We start from the raw sequence: 19,888 nt of genomic DNA on the forward strand, positions 1-19,888 counted from the left end.
CTTCACCTGCTAAGTCAACCTGCCAGTAAGTTTTACATTTTTACTTTCTTTCTTTCTTTCTTTCTTTCTTTCTTTCTTTCTTTCTTTCTTTCTTCTTTTTCTTTCTTTCTGTCTTCTTTCTTTTTCTTTCTTTCCTTTCTTCTTTCTTTGTTTCTTTCTTTCCTTTCTTTGTTTCTTTCTTTCTTTTTATTTATTTATTTGAGACAGGGTTTCTCTGTGTAGCCCTGGATGTCCTGGAACTCATTATATAGACCAGCTAGACTTGAACTCACAGAGATCTGGTTGCCTCTATCTCCAGAGTGCTGGGATTTAGGGCATGCACCACCACTATGGTGCAAGTTACAGTTTTGAACAATTGGATCATATATTATTTCCTAGCTATTATTCATTCTTATTAGTTGAGGTTGGAAAAGGAAAGGAAATTGGTAACAGGTAAATGTTAAAATATTCTGACAACCATATCTCCCTTCGTGTCACTATTATACCACTGGCAGTTCATATTCAGCTAAGAACTAGAAAACAGTAAATGCAGAAGCACTCTACTTTAACTTACTCAACTTCTATACACATCACAAGAAAATACACCTTTTAAGAGGGCAGCATTTCTCAACCTGCAGTCAAATAACCCTCAAGAATAAGGTAATAAAGTTCCTTAGCTGGTAGTTAATGCAGGTAAGAGCACGTGACTGCTGCAGTAAGAGGGGAAAGTGAAAACTAAACATCTCTTTTGGATTCATCAGAGAAATGAGGCCATAACACAAGCTCTATAGCTCTAAGCCAGGAGAGACAGACAGGTAGACTAGAGAAGCACAACACATGTGAACAGAAGCCCACTCTCAAGGAGGAACTTTTGAACTTTAACTGACACATTGCTGGAGGCCAGTGTGAGATTTAAAATTGAGGAATTAGGGACTGGAGAGATGGCTCAGTGGTTAAGAGAACTGTCTGCTCTTCCAAAGGACCTGAGTTCAATTCCCAGCTCACAACTGTCTGTAACTCCAGTTCCAAGGGATCTGATACCCTCATACTAATGCACATAAAATAAAGTTACACTTATTAAAAAAAAAAAAAAAAAACCTGAAGAATTCAGGGCGGGTGTTGTCAGGGCAGGGGATTTTCCCTGCTACACTCTATCGAAAACTGTATACATGTTACATATTAGCTATGTCTTCAGTTTTAGATATAAGGCAGACTACTGTAAGAATACTTATAAACTAAAATCATTTTATTTCTTTTAAGCTGTTTTTTGATACCCAGGATAGCCTCAAGTTTCTACTTCCCCACCCAGGTGCTGGCATTATAGATATGCATCATCACACCCAATCAAAATTAAGTTTTATTCATAACCACTGAATTCTTCCTGATACCAAAGTCCCGTTTTTTGTTTGTTTGTTTGTTTTAATTATACCATGTTGCCAAAATAAGCCCTTAAGAAGCTTTTACGTCAGGTACCTGTTCACAGCAACAAGAACAGTACCTAATACAGTAAGGTAGTAGCAGACTCCTTCCCAGGAGCCACCCTTTAGAAAGATGGGCTCCACCAATTATTATATGTGACCTTGAGCCAACTTTTCTTTCTGAATTTCTATTTCTTCTATGCATGAATTCATATTAAATATGCATAATAACTACTATATTGGAGCTTCCCAGAATCACTGTGATACTTAAGTAACTACATGCTATGCAAAACTGAGAGCTGACCTTTGTCCTCCCCTGTCCCCCTCCTTTCTTAAGCCCCCTTTGGATATTAGAGAGTGCACTGACAGTGCATTCAGTGTCGATGCTCACTGTACGTGGGGGAAGGCAGGCTGCTTAATGGGCTCAGCTCAGCTACCACAGCTGTGTGACCAGGGATAAATCGCCCAGCCTGTTTCTCTCAGGATGATGCAACGAGTGAAGAGAACAATCTTAGCAACCTCAAGCACTATGAGAACTACGAAATAATATATTAAAAGGGTTGAAAATGATGCTTGAGTATAAAGCACATTGTGTACTCAGTAAAGTTCTAGACTGTCTCACTCTCCTCAAGGACACATCTAATTTAATTGTTGAGCCTTACACCTTGCTGCACTGTTCCTAACCGTGGACTGTAACTCAGTAAAATTACTTTCTATCAAAGCACTTACTGAGAAGGTATTTCCTTATTTTCTCTTTAAGAAAATTTCTAACTTACAAAAAAGGTTTATAAAGCTTGCATGCTTACTGAGCAAAGGCCTTTCTTTCATTAAATAGGAAATGAAAGCTTTGCACATAAAGTAATTGGATTTCTTACTCACTTTATTGCTTCACTTGCAATAAAACTTTAAAAGACTGCAAAAACATTTCAGAAATTCCATGGGAAAAAATGTTTCCAATTTACTACAAAGCCTGTAACAAAACCTAAAATGTGACTTTCTACCACGATGTATACATACTCTGTATCATTCCATTACTTTAATAGTAACCAATTATTAAAAAGCTATTACAGCTTTAGCAGGTTCCTCATGCTAGGCTTTAGGGTATTTTACTATATAGTTGTTTTAACTATTACTATCATCTTGTATTGCTTTCTATAAGGCAATAACTTCTTTTAGCTACTGAATGATTTCTAGGTTGAACTATGAAAAATAAGAACACAGAAGACCATCTTCACTATAAAAGAAAAGTGTTATCTGAAGCTAATTATTTACTCATTTAAAAGGTTAGCATTTCAAATATCCAGAGTACACTATATACTTATGACTGTCAGCCAGCTGTGTTTATTTCTATACATAGCATGGTTGCTCAGGTTTTTTTGTTTAGTTTGCTATATATGTGCAGCAATATTGTTTGACCAAAATTGAAAGCAGTTGTTACTGCCTTACTATATATTCAAGAGAATATAAAATGGTACAATCATTCAGGAAAATTCTAGCAGAATTTTAGCTGGAGATATGTTCCAACATGTATATAACTAACAAGATATAGTTATGCATGTGTGTGTGCTCACCAAATACCACAGAAATGTTCATATTTTTATTCAATAAAAATGTTCATTTTTTTATTCAATAAAGCCCTAAGTCAGCTACTACTTAAAACAGAATGGAAAAATAAAGTATGGCTTATATGTGTCACAGAGCAGTGCTCAGCAATACAGAACGATGATGGGCAACATAAATGAGTCTCAAAGACAATGAATGATAAGCAGGAGTTACACATAGCAAGAGTAGCAAGTCTGATTCTACTTTACATAAAATTCAAAAAGACAAAACTTACGTGCGCTAATAGAAATTTGCACAGTGATTAATGACAGTGCGAAGATGCTAGAGTGGAGTGCTTGCACAAGTGCGTGAATGAAACGTTTCACTAGGCTCATATAGGAGCACCATGTTATAGACCAGAGAAAAGGATGTTTTTGTTGGTTCCATTTTTATCTGTAAAATCTCTACTTATAAAATGTCACATTTAAAACAGACATTTATGCCAGTTACAAAGCTGTATTTTGCATATGTAATAATGCATGTATGTCCACAACTGTGTGTGCAGGTCCAAAGTATGCTCCCTGGTCACTTTCTCCCTTATATACTGCAACAGTCTTTTCACTGAGCCCAGACCTCATATAAGTTACTCTGGCTAGCCAATCTGCTCCCAGAATCTGCGTCCTGCGCCTTGGGCTGACAGGAAACCTACCACAGTCACCTGGCTTTCACGAGTGTCCAGCAAGTGTTCTACGGGGAGAGCCAACTCCCCAGTCATTTACAAAGAAGTGTAAGTCTTTTCCCAGGAACGGTGGGTACATCTGCACTCCAAGGACCTGGAAGGCTGAAAAAAGAGCTGCCAGAGGCCAAGGCAAGGTGTGTGTGTGTGTGTGTGTGTGTGTGTGTGTGTGTGTACATAGGAAGGGAGGGAGGAAGGGAGGCAGAGGCCAGGGAGAGGGAAAAGGGAGAGGCAGAGAGAGACAAACCAGGTCTTAAGAAAAGATGTTTTTCCTTGATTTTCTCTCCTCCTTCTCCCCTCCCTCCTCTAACTTTTCCTTTCTTTTCTCAGATGGTGCTACAGATTTAACCCAGGGCCTTATCCATGACAGGCAAACACTCTACCATTGAGGGTACACATCTAGCCTGATTTTCATCTTTAAAAACAAAATGTCATAAAATAATGGAGAAAGAAGGTGATTATAAGAGCAATTTCAAGTGTACCAATTTTAACAGGAACAGCTTTATTCGTAATAGCCAGAACCTGGAAACAACCCAGATGCCCCTCAGCTGAGGAATAGATACAGAAATTGTGGCACATTTACACAATGGAATACTACTCAGAAATTAAAAACAAGGAAATCAGGAAATTTGCAGGCAAATGGTGGAATCTAGAAAAGTTCATCCTGAGTAAGTAATCTCAGAAACAGAAAGACACACATGGTATATACTCACTTATAAGTGGATATTAGACTTATAGGATAAACATACTAAAATCTGTATACCTAAAGAAGCTAAGCATGGAGGAAGACCCTGGTTCTGATCAATCCTCATTCAGAAAGGCAAAGGGACAGACCTCAGAAGAGGGAGAAAACAGGGAACAGGACAGGACCATACCACAGAGAGCCATTGAAAGACTCCATGCAGGAAGGTATCAAAGGAGACGCTGAGACTCATAGCCAAACTATGGGCAGAGTGCACAGAATCTTATGAAAGAAGGGGGAGACAGGAAGACCTGGAGGGGACAGGAGCTCCACAAGGAGAGCAACATATTAAAAAATTATGGGTACAGAGGTCTTTTCTAAAACTGATACTGGACCATGCATGGAGATAACCTAGAACCCCTAGAATGCCCCCTGCACAGATGTAGCTTATGGCAGCTCAGTGTACAAGTGGGTTCCCTAGTAATGGGAAGAGGGACTGTCTCTGACATAATCTGATTGGGCTGCTCTTTGATCACCCCCTGAGGGAGGGGCAGCCTTGCTAGGCCACAGAGAAAAAACACAGCCAGTCCTGATGAGACCTGATAGGCTAGGGTCTGAGGGAAGGGGAGGAGGACCTCCCCTATCAGTGGACTTGGGGAAGGGCATGGGAGGAGAGGAGGGAGGGAGGGAGGGACTGGGAGAGGATGAGGGAGGAAACTACAGCTGGGATACAAAGTGAATAAACTGTAATTTATAAAAATATAAATTTTTAAAAAATGAAAAAAGTAAGAAAAAGTAGTAACGAAATAAGAAATTAAAATAGATTTCATTCATAGCTTCTCAGAGATGTAAGTTAAGGTAAAAGTTTCAAGGGATAACCTAAAACTTATAATCACCAATTTAATTATTCCTTCAAAAAGTATTAAAATATTTAACAAAAAATCTAATTTGATAAACACTAAGAATATAATTTAGTAAAGTGTCACTAAAATAGCATTTTAAAGTAACAAAGATATTTTAAAAATATTTTGAAAAAACAAAATAATTCCACATAGCAAGCTAGTCTTATGGGTTGTAGCATCGAGCAAGTTATTTGGTAATATATGATACATTAACCTTGCTCTATAGCCTTAGAATTACAATGCTAAAAGGAATTTTGAGATGAAAAGTATCAATTTACATGTATTTACACAATGCATCACAAAAGAATAAAAAATGTCAAGACCTAACCCTATCTAATACATGAGTTTAGAAAACAAAATTATTTATGAATCTGTTATCTGCTCACAGAATTAAATAATAATGCATAACAAAAAGTAATAAAATCAGGTGCATAGCAACATGACCATTACTTAGAGGAAAAGAAAACTACAATCTCATTGGAACACTTAGAGGGGACGTAAAGAATATTTAAGGTAGGGAAACGAAGAGACAACCATGGCTAAGTAACTCAAAGAATATGGAAAGCAAAAGAATGTGGCCATGGACAAAGCTAAATGGTGTCAAGAATGAGAGGAGAGGTAGGAGGGAGAGGACGGTCAGATATGGGCAATCTTTATTATCGGAGCAGCAGGGGTCTTGGACACTTAGTAGCTGTTCAGTGGTCAAGACTAGTTTATAACTTTTGAGAGTAGAGCTCATTCCAATCCATGACAAGATAAAGAAGCAGTATATATGTCTATTATGCACTAGTAAATCGTATAGCATGTAATTTATGCCTCGTAAAGTTAATTTTTAAATTTTCAAAAGCTAAAATCAAGAACATTGCCTTACTAATCATTCTCTTGCCATGTTTCCACACATGTATAATAAAACACATTCAAAACCAAGGTACCATAAGTATACAGCCAATTTCTTTACAAAAAGTTCTCCCTACCTCTAGCTTGTCACACCTTTCTTACATACTACTGCCAAAATAATCTTGAAAATAAAATGCCCCTAAATTATGTGCACCACCTCCTTTAGAAACCCACGTATTGGCCAGTGTGGTGCTGCACATCCATCAGCCCGGCACTTAAGAGGCTGAGGAAGAAGGAGTTACGCATTTAGCCTAGTGCCAATGAGATGGCAGGGCACAAGTCTGCTGAAGATGTCTGTTTCTAAACAGGCTTGTCCTGAATTCACAAGGTGAAGGAAAGCAGCAACTGCAGCAAGTTGTCCTCTGACCTCCACACACTCTGTGGAAAGGCACACACTTGCTAGAGCTCACACACACAACAGATCAATTCAACTGTAACTTAAAAATTTAAGAAAAAACCTTGAGTTGGGCTGAGCTATAAAGAGAGGGATGAGGAAAGAGAAAAAAACAAAATGTATTCCAGAGCCTCTCCTCAGCCAGAAGAATAAATACATACTATGTGAGTTCAATCTACCATTCTGGCCTTACTTTTCACTATTCCTCATACGCACACAGAGAGTTGTTCAAACCATCTCCAGGCTGCCTTGTCCGTCTAACATCTTCTTTCCTTCTATATTAAAACTACTCACGCCTCAGGGTTGAGCTCATATGCTATGAAGCATGAAATGCTCTCTGAGCTTTTTCAGCGGGATCTCTTCATTTTGAAACCTTCTATTACAGTCTCACTGTACATGACATTCTCAGGGTGAGGATCTCAGGGTGAGGATGCACACACACATTCATAACTGACTAGAAATCACCTAAGAGAGGCTCACGAGGCTATGCTCAGTAGAGAGGATTAACTGTATAAATTCTTGCTGAAAGGCTAATAATCGGCATTTCATAACTATCCAGAAACTCCTTAATATAGTCAAATAATAAGATGGCAATCTTAGGTTATTTTTTAAAAAGAAATTTTACCTTTTCAGTGGTTAGTGGTTTGGCAGGCTTTTCTGGCTCCTTTTCTCTCTTTTTCTCTTCCTTTTTTTTTTCCTTTTCTTTCTAAAACATAGCCCAAAATTTTCGTAAGTTTATGTTTTAAAGCTTTTAGAAGCCTTCAGTTCACTTTTATTTTATTAGTTTAAATCATCATTTGAGAAAGACAGAAATAGCAAGTGCTTACATTATCCATATGCTACTGAAAATCTGAAAGCCAAAAGCAATTTCATTTTCTCACTGAGGTTATATGCTAATGACAAGTAGAGGATTACTCAAAACTTGAGGAGTGAGATAACTTAAACTTCAGGATTTTCCTTAAAGGGGTGAGAACTGCATTCAGCAAATTCTCATTACATGTTTACATCAGGCTGTGCTATCTATGTGAGAAGTAAACCAACTGATAGGATGGATTAGCTCTGGCTGCCCTGGAACTCAATCTGCAGAGCAGGCTGGCCTGGAATTCAAGAGATCTGCTTGCCTCCCAAGGGCTGGGATTAAAGGTGTGCACCATATGTTCAGCAGGACAGGCTGTCTTTGTGATATGGATACAATAATACTGTATCAAGAAAATACAGGAGTTAAAATGAAAAAATTATCTTAATTTCAAAAGTAGCCACAAAATATTTTCAGGCTGCTATCATAGTTTTATGAGTTTAAAAATAAATATAGAAATTTTCTCATTAAAACCTAAGGACAGTGCATGGGGCCAGAGCCAAATGATTGGTGTAAGTAGTTGGGGTAAACTGTAATAATGGTATACTAATAATAATGTTAACGGATTGTACTCCAAGGAAAATTAACAATAATAACAAATCTTAAAGATTGATAGACAGACAGACAGAGAGATGATAGATTTTAAAAAGACAAATACATAAAACAGTCAAAATATGTAAAGAACAATTCTGTCCCTGCCTTCAAGATCTGAGGCAGCCTCTGTCAGTGCTGATTTATTTTCCACATACAGATTAGTAAAAAGCAGTGCAACTCCTAAACTATGATGTGAACTAACTGGGCTCCAAAAACTATTCACATAAATTTATATATATTTATGTTTTAAAATATATATAAATTTATAAAAATTTATATATATTTATATGTTTTTAAATATATATAAATTTATAAAAATATGTTTTAAATATATATAAATTTATAAAAATTTTTAAATATATAAATTTATAAAAATTTATATAAAATATATTTAATTTTATATAAATATTACATATCAAATATATTTACAGTATAAATAGCAATTCCTTCAACTATAAGCATTTCTCTTGTTAACCTTTCCTTTGTTGTCAAGCAGAATAATAGTAAACTGGTGAGTGCATTTGTATAGGGACACCAACAAACAGTGACTGCACACCAAAATGAGAATAGATGGCGACACTTTCAGAACCCATGTCTGAGCATTTACTGTCAACTAGAAACATAGTTGAAATGGGGTAGAACTCTAACTCAACAACTGCCTTGATCAGGTTGGTCTGTAGCCAGATCAAAGTCCATTCTGCTGGACATGTGATGCACATCCATACTGTCCAGACTAAGCAGGCTTCAGCCTGCTGTGAGGGCGCCATCCCAGGAGGTGGGCCTGGGTTACATATGGAAGCTAGCTGCTCACAAACAAGCAGCATTCCTCCAAAGTTTTGCTTGGAGTTCCTCCTTAACTTCCCTCAGTGATGAACTGTGACCTAGAGATGTAAATTAAAATCAACCCTTTCCTCCCCTTCAGGTCATGGTATTTATCATAGCAACAGAAGAACAAATCAGAACAACCCAGATACGAAGTTTCTATTTAAGGCTCCTTAAGACTACGATTCTCTCAAACCATATGTTTTGATCATGCGTTTCAAAACGAAAATAAATGTACCAGGTAAAGTTGTACTTTCTTAACACCTAAAGTGCTAAAGCATAAACAGCAATCTATTTAACTATCACACGAGCATATATCAAACTGGTCTAGAACAAAAGACATCTAGGAAGCAGGTTATTCCTCAGAACACTTTTTTCTGCCCAATTACTTGGGACTTCAGACTAGAAGTAAAATGTAAGCCCTTTGGGGACAAATAGAAGCATCATCTGTATCTGACTCAACTATAACCAAAACCCAAATCATCACTTCCAAATTTCATCTTGCATATTTCCTTAGTGTCTAATTTAATCATTGCAAAAACTACCTGAAACAACTACTGTCATCATTGTCTTCTTACAAATGAGAAACAAAAACTTAGGAAAGTAATACTCAAAATACAACAGTTACTAGGTCTCCCTTTGTGCTAATGGAGCATAGACCCCAAACACGCAAGTATCACTGCTCACTGAAGAACAGTGGAGCATAACTATTACCTTTTGTTAGTACCCATATTACTGCTAATATTTACTGAACCTTTGTGTGCTAGGCACTGGTCTGAACGTATTGCATTCACTAACAACTTTATGAAATAAGTAATTATCCCTACTTTATAAGAAAAATAAAATGAGCAAAAATCTTTATTAAATGATAGAATGTCCTCTAGATATAATTAGTAATGTTTAGTTAGAAAAGCTGGCCTATGGTAATAAGCTAAGTAAATTGTTCCTTAACCTCTCAGAACTGTTGGTTATTGCTATGGTTGGAATGATTGTGGCCACTTCAAAATGTATGTGTTAAGACTAAATCCCCAACACTGCAAGGCAGTATTAAGAGCTGAGGGCCTTTAGGGGGGTGATTAAGTCACAAGAATGGAACCCTATGACTGGGATTAGTGTCCTTATAAAAAGAGGCCTCGAGTAAATCTTACCCATTTTCACCAAGTGAGATCACAGCATGGTGCCATTCTACGAATAAGCAAGTGGCCACACAAGACACAGGGCCTTGCTCTTGAACTTTACAGGCTCCAGAACTGTGAGAAACAGATTACTGTTGTTCGTAAGCTATATAACACATGGCATTACTTTGATACAGCAGCCCCTACAGAAACAAAGTTATTTTTCAAGGAAAACATCACTAATGGAAAAAAAACTGGTATCTCAATCACTATGGTTGATGGGCACATATAAAACCACCCAAAATAAATGTATTCATTTACATTTAATAGGGAGAAAGCAACATGATTCCTTTTTATACTAGAATTTCAACTAATGAAATATAGTTGATTACAGTTATAGCATAATGACCCAGGCTTGGAAGCTTGGACTCTAAACTAGAATCATAGAGTTTGACCCAGAGATGGCTCTTACCCACAGAATCAAAAGCTGAAGATTGGCTGGGTGTAGTGGCACATGCCTGTAATCCTAGCACTCAGGGAGGCAGAGGCAGGCGGCCCTCTGTGAGTTTGAGGCCAACCTGGTCTACAAAGTGAGTCCAGGACAGTCAATGCCACACAGAGAAGCCCTGTTTGTTACTAAAAAACAAACAAAAAAGCTAAAGAAAGGAAGAGGAAGAGGAGAGGGAAGGGAAGGGGAATGGAAGGGGAAAAGGAAGGGAAAAGGAAGAGGGAAGGAGAAAGGGGGAAAGAAAGAAAAGAAAAGGACAGGAGTCAAGCATGGTGACTCACACCTACAATCCCAGAACTCAGGGGGAGGATCAGAGAAGTTCAAGTCATCTAGAACTACACTGAAACCATGTCTCAAGAAACGGGAAGGGAAGGTGGAGGAAAGAACAGAGGCCGCCAGAACTTAAACTGAACATTCAAATCACCAGAGCACACTCTCTTTTAACCCTGCACTGTGAGCTGTAAAATTATCTCTCAGTCTCATGAACCCAGTGCTGATTCTTGCTATGGAGATGGCTTTGGTGGTTCAGCAGGCAATTCAAGATGAGACTCCACTTTTCATACCTCCGTATCTCTGAGCTGTAAACCTCTATGTCCAAATATCTACCAGGCAGCTATAACCTCATACTTAAGATGTCCAACTTTTAATTCATCTTCTTTTTCTTCTTTCTCTTCGAATCAGATCCTTTTCTTCAACTGCATCCTTATCTCACTAAATATCACTATCACATGAAGATGCTGAAGTTGGAAACGGAAGCAAAGCCTTCCAAAGCATCCCCCAACCAACTCAACAGTTACTAAATACCACATATTCCCCCTTAAGACCTCACACAATTACACTCTTCTTATTCTGTCCCCTTTTTAGCAGCAGTGTCTGTCATTTTATTCCTGGATTAAGCCTGGTTCTTAAGCCCTTTTCCTCACTCATTACCATCACAACATTTACTTGCCTAGGAGTTGTTAAAACATGAAAATCTGATCCTTCATCCCTTTCCCCTTAAAACTCACCATTAAAGTACCACGGCCTTCAGGATAAAGACCAATTGCCTTCAGTGGATTTAAGGCTTTCTCCTACTTCTCTCTCTCCCTCTTGCATTCCTATTTCTTCTATAACACTCAACTTAAGACAGTACTGCAATCATACTTTCTCCACAAGCTGCTTTCTCTACCTGGAATACGTCCTGATCCTTATAGCTAGGGCCTATTCAGAGTATAAAATGTGTCAGGAGTAGAATTTATAGTAGCAAAGTTATCTCAACCACTGTATAAATACACTGCATTATAAAATGCTGTAGAATTACCTATTTGGCTCCATCAGGCTGTAAACCTGCAAGGGTAGAGGTATGTCTTGTTTGCCTCTGTATCCTACAAGTCTAGCATGCCATTTATGAAGTAAACACAGGAAAAGATAGAATCAAAGGAAATGAAACGCTCTCAAATATATGCACACAGACTTGAATAGTGCTGTAACTTACCTTAGCACCTCTACTCAGAATACTTTCTATCATCACTGACCATTCTAAATTCATGATCCTACACAATACATATTTTTCTATATGACCGTTCATACTTCTTCAAAAAAAAAAATTCTAACATTAGCACCATAGTCAGAAAAGATTTTTCTGACCAAAGACCAAGAGATAAGACAATTCAACAACAATGTGTCTTTCCTTTAATGCTCCTAAGGCAGTAATGAACATAACAACAAAGAAGTCACTTAACGGCTACATAGTGACAGCCCCCAAATCAGTCACTCTGAAATTAAATACAGACTGAAACCTTTACTCATGCCAACGGCATAAGACAAGATTCAATAAATTAATGTATTTGACAGTTTTCCTTCTGAAGATCACTCAAAACAGTAATTCTACTGATGTTCTTAAATCATAGCATTGTGAAAGGAAGGCCACCTAGCAACAAACAGCACAAAGCACATGCAGAAAATATTACTATACCTCTACTTTGTTTTTATCAACAGCAGCTTGCAGAGAAGGAGAGGATACCAAAGGCTGAAGAGGGGCATCAGAAGAGGAAATCTAGATGTGCAGATGCAAAGTGAGGAGGGGGAAAAAAGAAGAGAAGGCAGTGATCAAAACTGACAAACACCAGAAATCAACGCTCATATTTCTGATATAAGTAGTTCAAAGAATGTTAACAGGATAACATATTGTATCAAGAATAAGTATGTTTTAAAAACACTATGTGAGATATTTTAAAAGACATAGTATAGAATAGTATATATTTAAAATGGATTTTACTAAGCTATAAAATTTTAAATGTATTTAGATGAAAATCATAAAAAACCAAAGTATAATTTTCTCTGATAACTTATTTTCAGTCAAGGTTATAACCAAAACCCCTAGTACTTTGAAGCAAGAAAAAGTCTTATGCAAAGTAGGAAGAGAGCAAAAATAATTTTGTTTCTGCTAGTAGTAACTTTAAGAAAGGAAAATAAAACAGGGGAAATAATGAAAGCTAATCAGGGCTGAAAGATGGCTCAGAGGTTAAGAGCACTGCTCTTCCAGAAGTCCTGAATTCAATTCCCAGCAAGGACATGGTGGCTCTCAACCATCTATAATGAGATCTGGTGCCCTCTTCTGGTGTAAAGGCACACATGCAAGCAGAACATTGTATACATAATAAATAAATAAATCTTTTTTAAAAAGCTAAAAGTAATAGACAGACAGATAGATAGATAAAGCTAATTAAATATTCTGGGTGTGGTGACCCACACCTGTAATTCCAGCACTCAGGAGGCAGAGGCAGCGGCAGAGGCAGGTGTATCTCTGCAAGTTCAAGGCCAGCCTAGTCTACAAAGTGAGTCCAGGATAGCAAAGGCTTCAAAGAGAAACCCTGTCTCAAAAAACGAAAATTAAATTAAATTAAATTAAAAATTTAATTAAAATTTTAACCTGATAAGAAAGCAGAAGCAAAGACTGGGAGAAAAGACTAGATTAATTTAACAGCTCAGCAGCAACAGACTTACTATTTATTCATGTCATCCATGAGGATGGGCAAACTCTAAAGCACCAAGACAGTCATATATGAGGCAGGCATTTACACAGGTAAATGAAATTCACCTGAAAGCTTTGCAAACATCTTTCTACCCAGCTTCTACATGCATAGATCAACAAAAGCATTACCTTACTATTCTCTTTACTGCAAAATATAACTGAATACATATATATATATGTATATATATACATATATATACACACACACACACACACACACACACACACACATGCAGGGCAGTTCTCTGGAGTCACAGAGCTGCTGTCTCTGCATTTCCCTGTCATACTAGTGGGGTTTAGAGTTGCTATTATAGATGGGCTGTTCCATAATATCAAAACAAAACAAAACACACTTCAAGATGCCAAGTCCTCCTTCAATCTGCTAGTTAATTGTGACAATAGTTCTTGAATCACTTTAAACATTTGTTTCCCCCTTGCACAGTATTGGTATAATTGTGCAAGTTATCCATCCACTTGATTAATATTAAAGGAAGCCCCACATAAAAGAAAATGCACAGTGCAGAAAAATGTAAAAAAGGTCAAGCTAGGCAGAAGTGTTGGCATACACCTTTAATCCACAGCACTCAGAGGCTGCGGTAGCTGGACCTTTGTGAGTTCCAGGCCAGACAGGGCTACAGAATGAGACCTTGTCTAAAAATGGAGAAAGTCTGGTCAAACTGAACCTCAGAGCTTGACTTAAAGCCGGCTGTTCCTACAGACATTTAGTAAAATTGCATGTAAATATGGGATTAAAAACATTAAGATCACTTACAAGATAATTTGTATCATAAAACTTCTTTGTACAAACTTATAAAAAAAAGCAGAACACAAAAATATAAAAAGGGAGAAGGGTATTTAGAACAATAAGATGAAAATCTACTATAAAAGTGATTATTTTCCTCTTCAGGAGGTAAGTGAGGACAAAAGAAACAAAGACAAACTAGGTACTCTGAAAGTTCTAAATCTCTGAAAACCATACACTTCTCATGCCTCCCTCACTACCGTACAGTAAGTCACCTGGGTTAATGACGTCCCTAGATCTTTTCCCTATATTGTTATTCTCAAGTGCAAATTTGATCTTAATTAATTTACACATATTGCATAAGGACAAAGTCTAAACTGCTTACCTAGATCACATCTACTGTAGCCCCCTTTCCTTCCCTGCTCTGGCTACACTTGGCTACTTAGTCACCTGCAACCTTTCCTGGTCTCGGCTCTGTCGGCTGCATCTACTGACATGCCTTCACTTTTTATTCCCTCTAATTGAAATGCCCACACTTTTATTACTTCTTTCTTTTTGATCTCACATGGCATTTTCTAGGAATCCAAGTATTTGCTGATTCCTCTTCACTGGGTTACACAGCCCAGGTTGGCCTTGAACTCACTCCACAGCCCAGGCAGACCTTGACGTTGGAATCCTTCTGCCTCAGCCTCTGGACTAAGATTACAGGCCAGCACACCAGCGCAGCCTACTGAAGGCATTTCTTATAACTAAAAATAAATCCATAGCAATGAGGAAGACTCCACTCCAGCGTCTCTCAACTCTCACTACTTTGGATTTCAGCCGGCTTGGGTCACAGCTACACTGAGGGAGTAGTGCAATGCTTTAGAAAAGAGCAAAGTTCACTGCTGGTTTTGTTGCAGTTTATTCCTTTGTATTTTTTCACATTTTGAAATATGCTACAGAAAATCAAGAAGCAAATTTGTACTTTGTTTTGAAATTGCCTTACGGATCACTCTTTAAATAACAAATTAAAATCACGATTGACACATCCTGAAAACACTAAAGTTGTCATCCGAAACAGGCAGCAGATAATTTATAAAAAAAAAAAAGACATCTAAGCAACTTAGAGCTATTTAACACAGAAGTTATAGCCACATAAAACTCATCAGTCATGCAAGACAGCACTTCATCAGAGTACAACTAATGTGCAAACTGTCTCACTTCTTTCAGGAAACCCTTTAGATGTATGGTGCTCATAGCTGGCCTCATATTTTTAAATCTGGTGTACCCTCTACTTAGTACCCTAGGTGACTATGAGCATGTGTTATGCCTAAGTAACTTTTATGAATGTGTCTGGATTTTCATTTCATAAGTAAATACAAACTCAGGAGTATATAATCTTTTACTTTATTTTCTTTTTTACTTCTAAGCCCACAAAAATAAAAAAACTACAGTATCTGTGCCTGTGTAAACATCATTAATATTCTCACACGTTAACCACATGCATGTTTGATCTCTCTACACACTCCTGCACACTGCTAGATTTCACTGAATTATCTGAAAATGAGTGACAAATACCATGACATTTAATCCTAAACCTTGTATTTATGAATGAAAAAATTATCCAAGCAAATCATATAACTAAAAAGGAGAAAAAACAGCTTTCATCCAATGATAAAACTCTTACAAATTACTACATGATCCTAACCTCTTAACTTGCTGAGAGTACAAAACACAATTTCAAGTTAAAAGGTTTATAAGTTCATGTTCAGAGTTCAATATAAAGTAGTATGTCTTATAAAATATTCTAAATAATTTATTACATCCTATAACCATTCATTAAGTATCTTATCTAATTAGTTCACTTAGGGATTAAATGAGCCTTAAATTCAAGCACATTGTATCATTCTCAATACTGTTTTCACTTATTCTTCAACAGCTTTTGTCTATTATGCCCACTGAAGATGTGGTTGAAATGACTACAAGGGTTATCTCAGTTCCAAACTCTCCAGGCATTTTGAGACCTGGTTCCCTGTTGGCAGCTGCGCTGGAGAGGATTAGGAGGCATGGCCATGAGATCTTAAAGATTTGTGTCATTTCCAATTTTGCTCTTTTTGCTTGCTTTTGGAATCTGAGATGTAAGTCCTCAGCTCTCAGCCCCAGCTGTCATGCCTCTCTGCTGCCATGCTTCCCTGTGTGGTAATGGACCCTAATATTAGTCACTGGTACTGAACAGTAAGGAAAAAAACAGAAGCCCTTCCTTCTATGAGTTGCCTTTGTCACGGTGCTTCACCACAGCAAAAGAAAACTAAACTGGAACCAAAAGAAAAGGCCAGTTTACATGTAAAAGGAGATAGGAACTATTTCAGAACTGCCTGACTAAGGACTTTAAGAGATGAACTACTTTAAGGCATACGTATTAAATATGCATCAAAGGCCAAAAACTAATTTCAACATAAAAGGCAATTAACTTTATATAATTAACTGATAGGGAAAATGTTTAATCAGAAATAAAAACTAAATAGAAGCAGTTGATTAATATATTTAATTACTATAGGAAGGTAACAACTATTACCACAATGCTCTCTAATAATCAAGGGAAGTGTCCAGCATTAATATAATCTTGGGATACTCTTCATGTCTCAACAGACCTAGAACAATTCTAGTGGGAAAACAGACTACAAGTTTTCTTTATTATTTATTTCTAGAATATGCAAAGTAATTTTGTTCCCTTCTCTTTTTTCCCCAAACTGCTGCCTTTGTCTTCTCTTTAATTACATAATTAATTGCTTTAACAAGCTGAACCTGTTCTCAACATTTATGTGACCAAAAAAATTCCCAATATTTAAATAGTTAAGCATATGCAACTAACTGTTGTACAATAAACAAATTGAGCTGTTCTGTTAAATGTTTGCAATCAAACATCAACTGGTGAAAGATGAAGGTTTTACATTACTTACGTTTGTAATAGCTATAGCATTTTTATCATAGTATTTCTTCTTTTCATATTTATCTCTGATGAAAAATTCTACTGCTCTGAAGACACATAACTTAAGGAAAAAAAGTCATTCACTCCTGGGTACATTTCATTTTATCCATTCCTCTCCAAATGGCCCATACTCTAATTTTTCTAGTCCCAAATCATCACTTTTTCACCCTATTTAGTACATAATCTATAATCTTTTCTTCTTCCTACAAAAAAATTTATTATTTCAGGAAAACTCATTCAAAAACAACAACAAAAACCATACAAACAAATGAGCCCAACCTGAAAAGAAAACCACAGTATAATTTTTAATTCCAAATCCACCACCATGTCTATCATCCTCATTTTGCTCAGGTTCATTGTGCAATAAACTAGCATCCATGCAGAATTCAGAAGATACCATCAGTTAGTACAGCATGCTGGGCACTGATTCCCTCAGAACCCAATTAATGTACTTATGGCTATTTTCACATCATAAATGAAGAATGAGCAACTCAGAAAAATTAAGTAGCTGACTCAAACATGATTTTTCCCACTTTACCAGCTATATCATTAATGGGTGAAACTCAGAATTTCCTATATTAAAATAGTGGCCAGGGTTTTTTGTTTGCTTGCTTGCTTGCTTGCTTGCTTGTTTGTTTTTTGCAAAGACAAGGAATACAGGAAATTCAGTAGTTAAAACTAAGGTTTCCACTTATAACAAGGAAACTTTTCAGAATTATCTAAGTACTAAGGAATATTTTAAAAAATTATAGAAGGTAATACTGTTGTATAAAAATAACCAATTGAGACTGGTGAGATTATTAAGACTTTCCTAATTACTAACAGAAAACTATTTAGAAATCATTAAAATGGATTACATGATTTTTTTTCAATTCCAAGGAAATTAGCTGAAGAGCAGCTGGTTTTGGTTGCTCTCAGTCCCAATGAAGCCATTACAGCAAGATGCCAAGAACGTGCACGCGCACCTGCAGGTGTGTGCACGCACACACATGTGTGTGTGTGAAGATATCAAATGCAAGCCGATTCATCGTTGTTAGTCTACCTGAAGTAAATCATGACTGAATTCCAAGGATGTGTGCCTTTTAAGGGACCGGTAATAAAGACTTTAGGCCTTTCCCAAGAGTATCTATGATTTAACTACTCCTACATCTAGAAGCTTCTATGTATTCACAGAAAATTATAACTAATAGATACGGCTGAATTTTAACTAAAGTTCATTTACAGAAGAAGATCCTTGGTTCAAAGGTTTACAGTAATTCATGAGTTCTATTCCAATGATCTGGACAAAGTACAACCAAGATGGATTTAAAGGGCTGGCAACATGACTCAGTAAATAAGAATGCTTGGCCCCATCCCTGACAGCCTGAGTTCAACGCCAAGAACCCATATGATGGGTGGAAAGAACAATCCCAGCAGGTTATTCTCTGACCTTCCCATGTACCCCACTGTACACATGAACACAGATATTCAATAAACAAAGCATTTTACCATTTAAAGAGGCATCTGTCTTTAAACTGTCATTACAGTCAACTCAGCATTCTCAGAAGAAACTTTCACTATAAGTCTACTGATACTATTACCTAAATCCCCCAAATGGTTTTCAACATAAAGTCACATTTGTGGTACTAGTAGATAGCTACTATTAACTGACAGTTTCCTTAACTTTGAAGTTAGCTAATTATCAAACAAGTGCTTTAATATGTAAAAAAATGGGAATGCTGTCATCACAAGGTTGTTCAGAGTTTTGAGACTAATATAAATATTTAAGCAATCAATAAATAAAGTTTTTATTTTTATATAATTCTGTGCCTCAGTTTCACCAGCTCTAAAATGTAAATAATATTTACTGAATTATTCTAATAATAAAATGTCAGTCTTTGTGAAGTACAAAGTAAGAACAATGCACAGCACACACTGCCATTTTTAACTTTGGCTCGTAACTATATGGAGGAGGAAATGGCAAGTATTGTGTTAAGTGTTGGCTAATAATCAAGTTTAAACAAATGAGAAATGGCAACAAAGCCAACTAATTTGGAGAAGAGAAAGTTGTTGTCTTTTTTCTAGTCTCTTGATGATTGATACTTGAGACATGAGGACTTAAACACACCAATGTACATAAGTGACAACAGAAATACAACAACATTTTTTAAAAACTCAAGTACAGAATGTATCACTTACAATTCAAGTTTAAGGAGCTGTTTGGGATTTAGTAAATAAAGCCATGAAGATAAATATGTGTTTCCAGATCCCCTTCTTTAAAACTACCACTTGAAAAACAAAGTAAATTAGTATCTGTTCCCAAGAATAGGTTCTTCCAGGTCCACACACTGCTGAGAGCTATAAAGCTCCAAAGAGCTCAAATAAGAACTGACGATGAATTTGGGTATACAAGCACTCTACCTCTGTGCTTTAATTCCCACCCTGATGCTAAGCTTTTCAAAGAGCTTTAAGCATTAGCTGGAAGGGAGGCGAAATGAATTGATTTCCTTGTTAGTGTCTCTAAATCAGTGGTTCTCAACCTGTAAGTCACCTTTGGAAGTTAAAAAAAAAAAAAAATCCTTTCACAGAGTCACCTAAGACCATCAGAAAACACAGGCATTTACATTACAGTTCATAACAGTAGCAAAATTAGTTATGAAGTAGCAACCAAAGTAATTATACGGTTGGAGGTCACCTCAACAGGGGGAAGTGTGCTAAAGGCCACACACTACATTAGA

At 36.8% G+C, this 19,888-nt stretch overlaps 1 protein-coding gene across 4 annotated transcripts in view; it reads right to left on the minus strand.

The window, feature by feature from the left end:
* Positions 1–19,888, minus strand: part of Smap1 (small ArfGAP 1) — an 81,907-nt gene that overhangs the window by 17,220 nt on the left and 44,799 nt on the right. Inside the window, exons 4-6 of one of the 4 annotated variants that reach the window (XM_021649116.2) lie at positions 17,143–17,218; positions 12,400–12,480; positions 7,176–7,256 (exon numbers count right to left, since the gene is read on the minus strand). In XM_021649116.2, coding sequence (XP_021504791.1) covers positions 7,176–7,256; positions 12,400–12,480; positions 17,143–17,218 — 238 coding nt within the window. The remainder of the gene's footprint in view (positions 1–7,175; positions 7,257–12,399; positions 12,481–17,142; positions 17,219–19,888) is intronic. The other 3 variants (XM_021649114.2, XM_060369795.1, XM_021649115.2) reach the window with 3 other exon arrangements.

This window comes from Meriones unguiculatus, chromosome 16, assembly GCF_030254825.1.
Source record: "Meriones unguiculatus strain TT.TT164.6M chromosome 16, Bangor_MerUng_6.1, whole genome shotgun sequence".
Classification (NCBI taxonomy): domain Eukaryota; kingdom Metazoa; phylum Chordata; class Mammalia; order Rodentia; family Muridae; genus Meriones; species Meriones unguiculatus.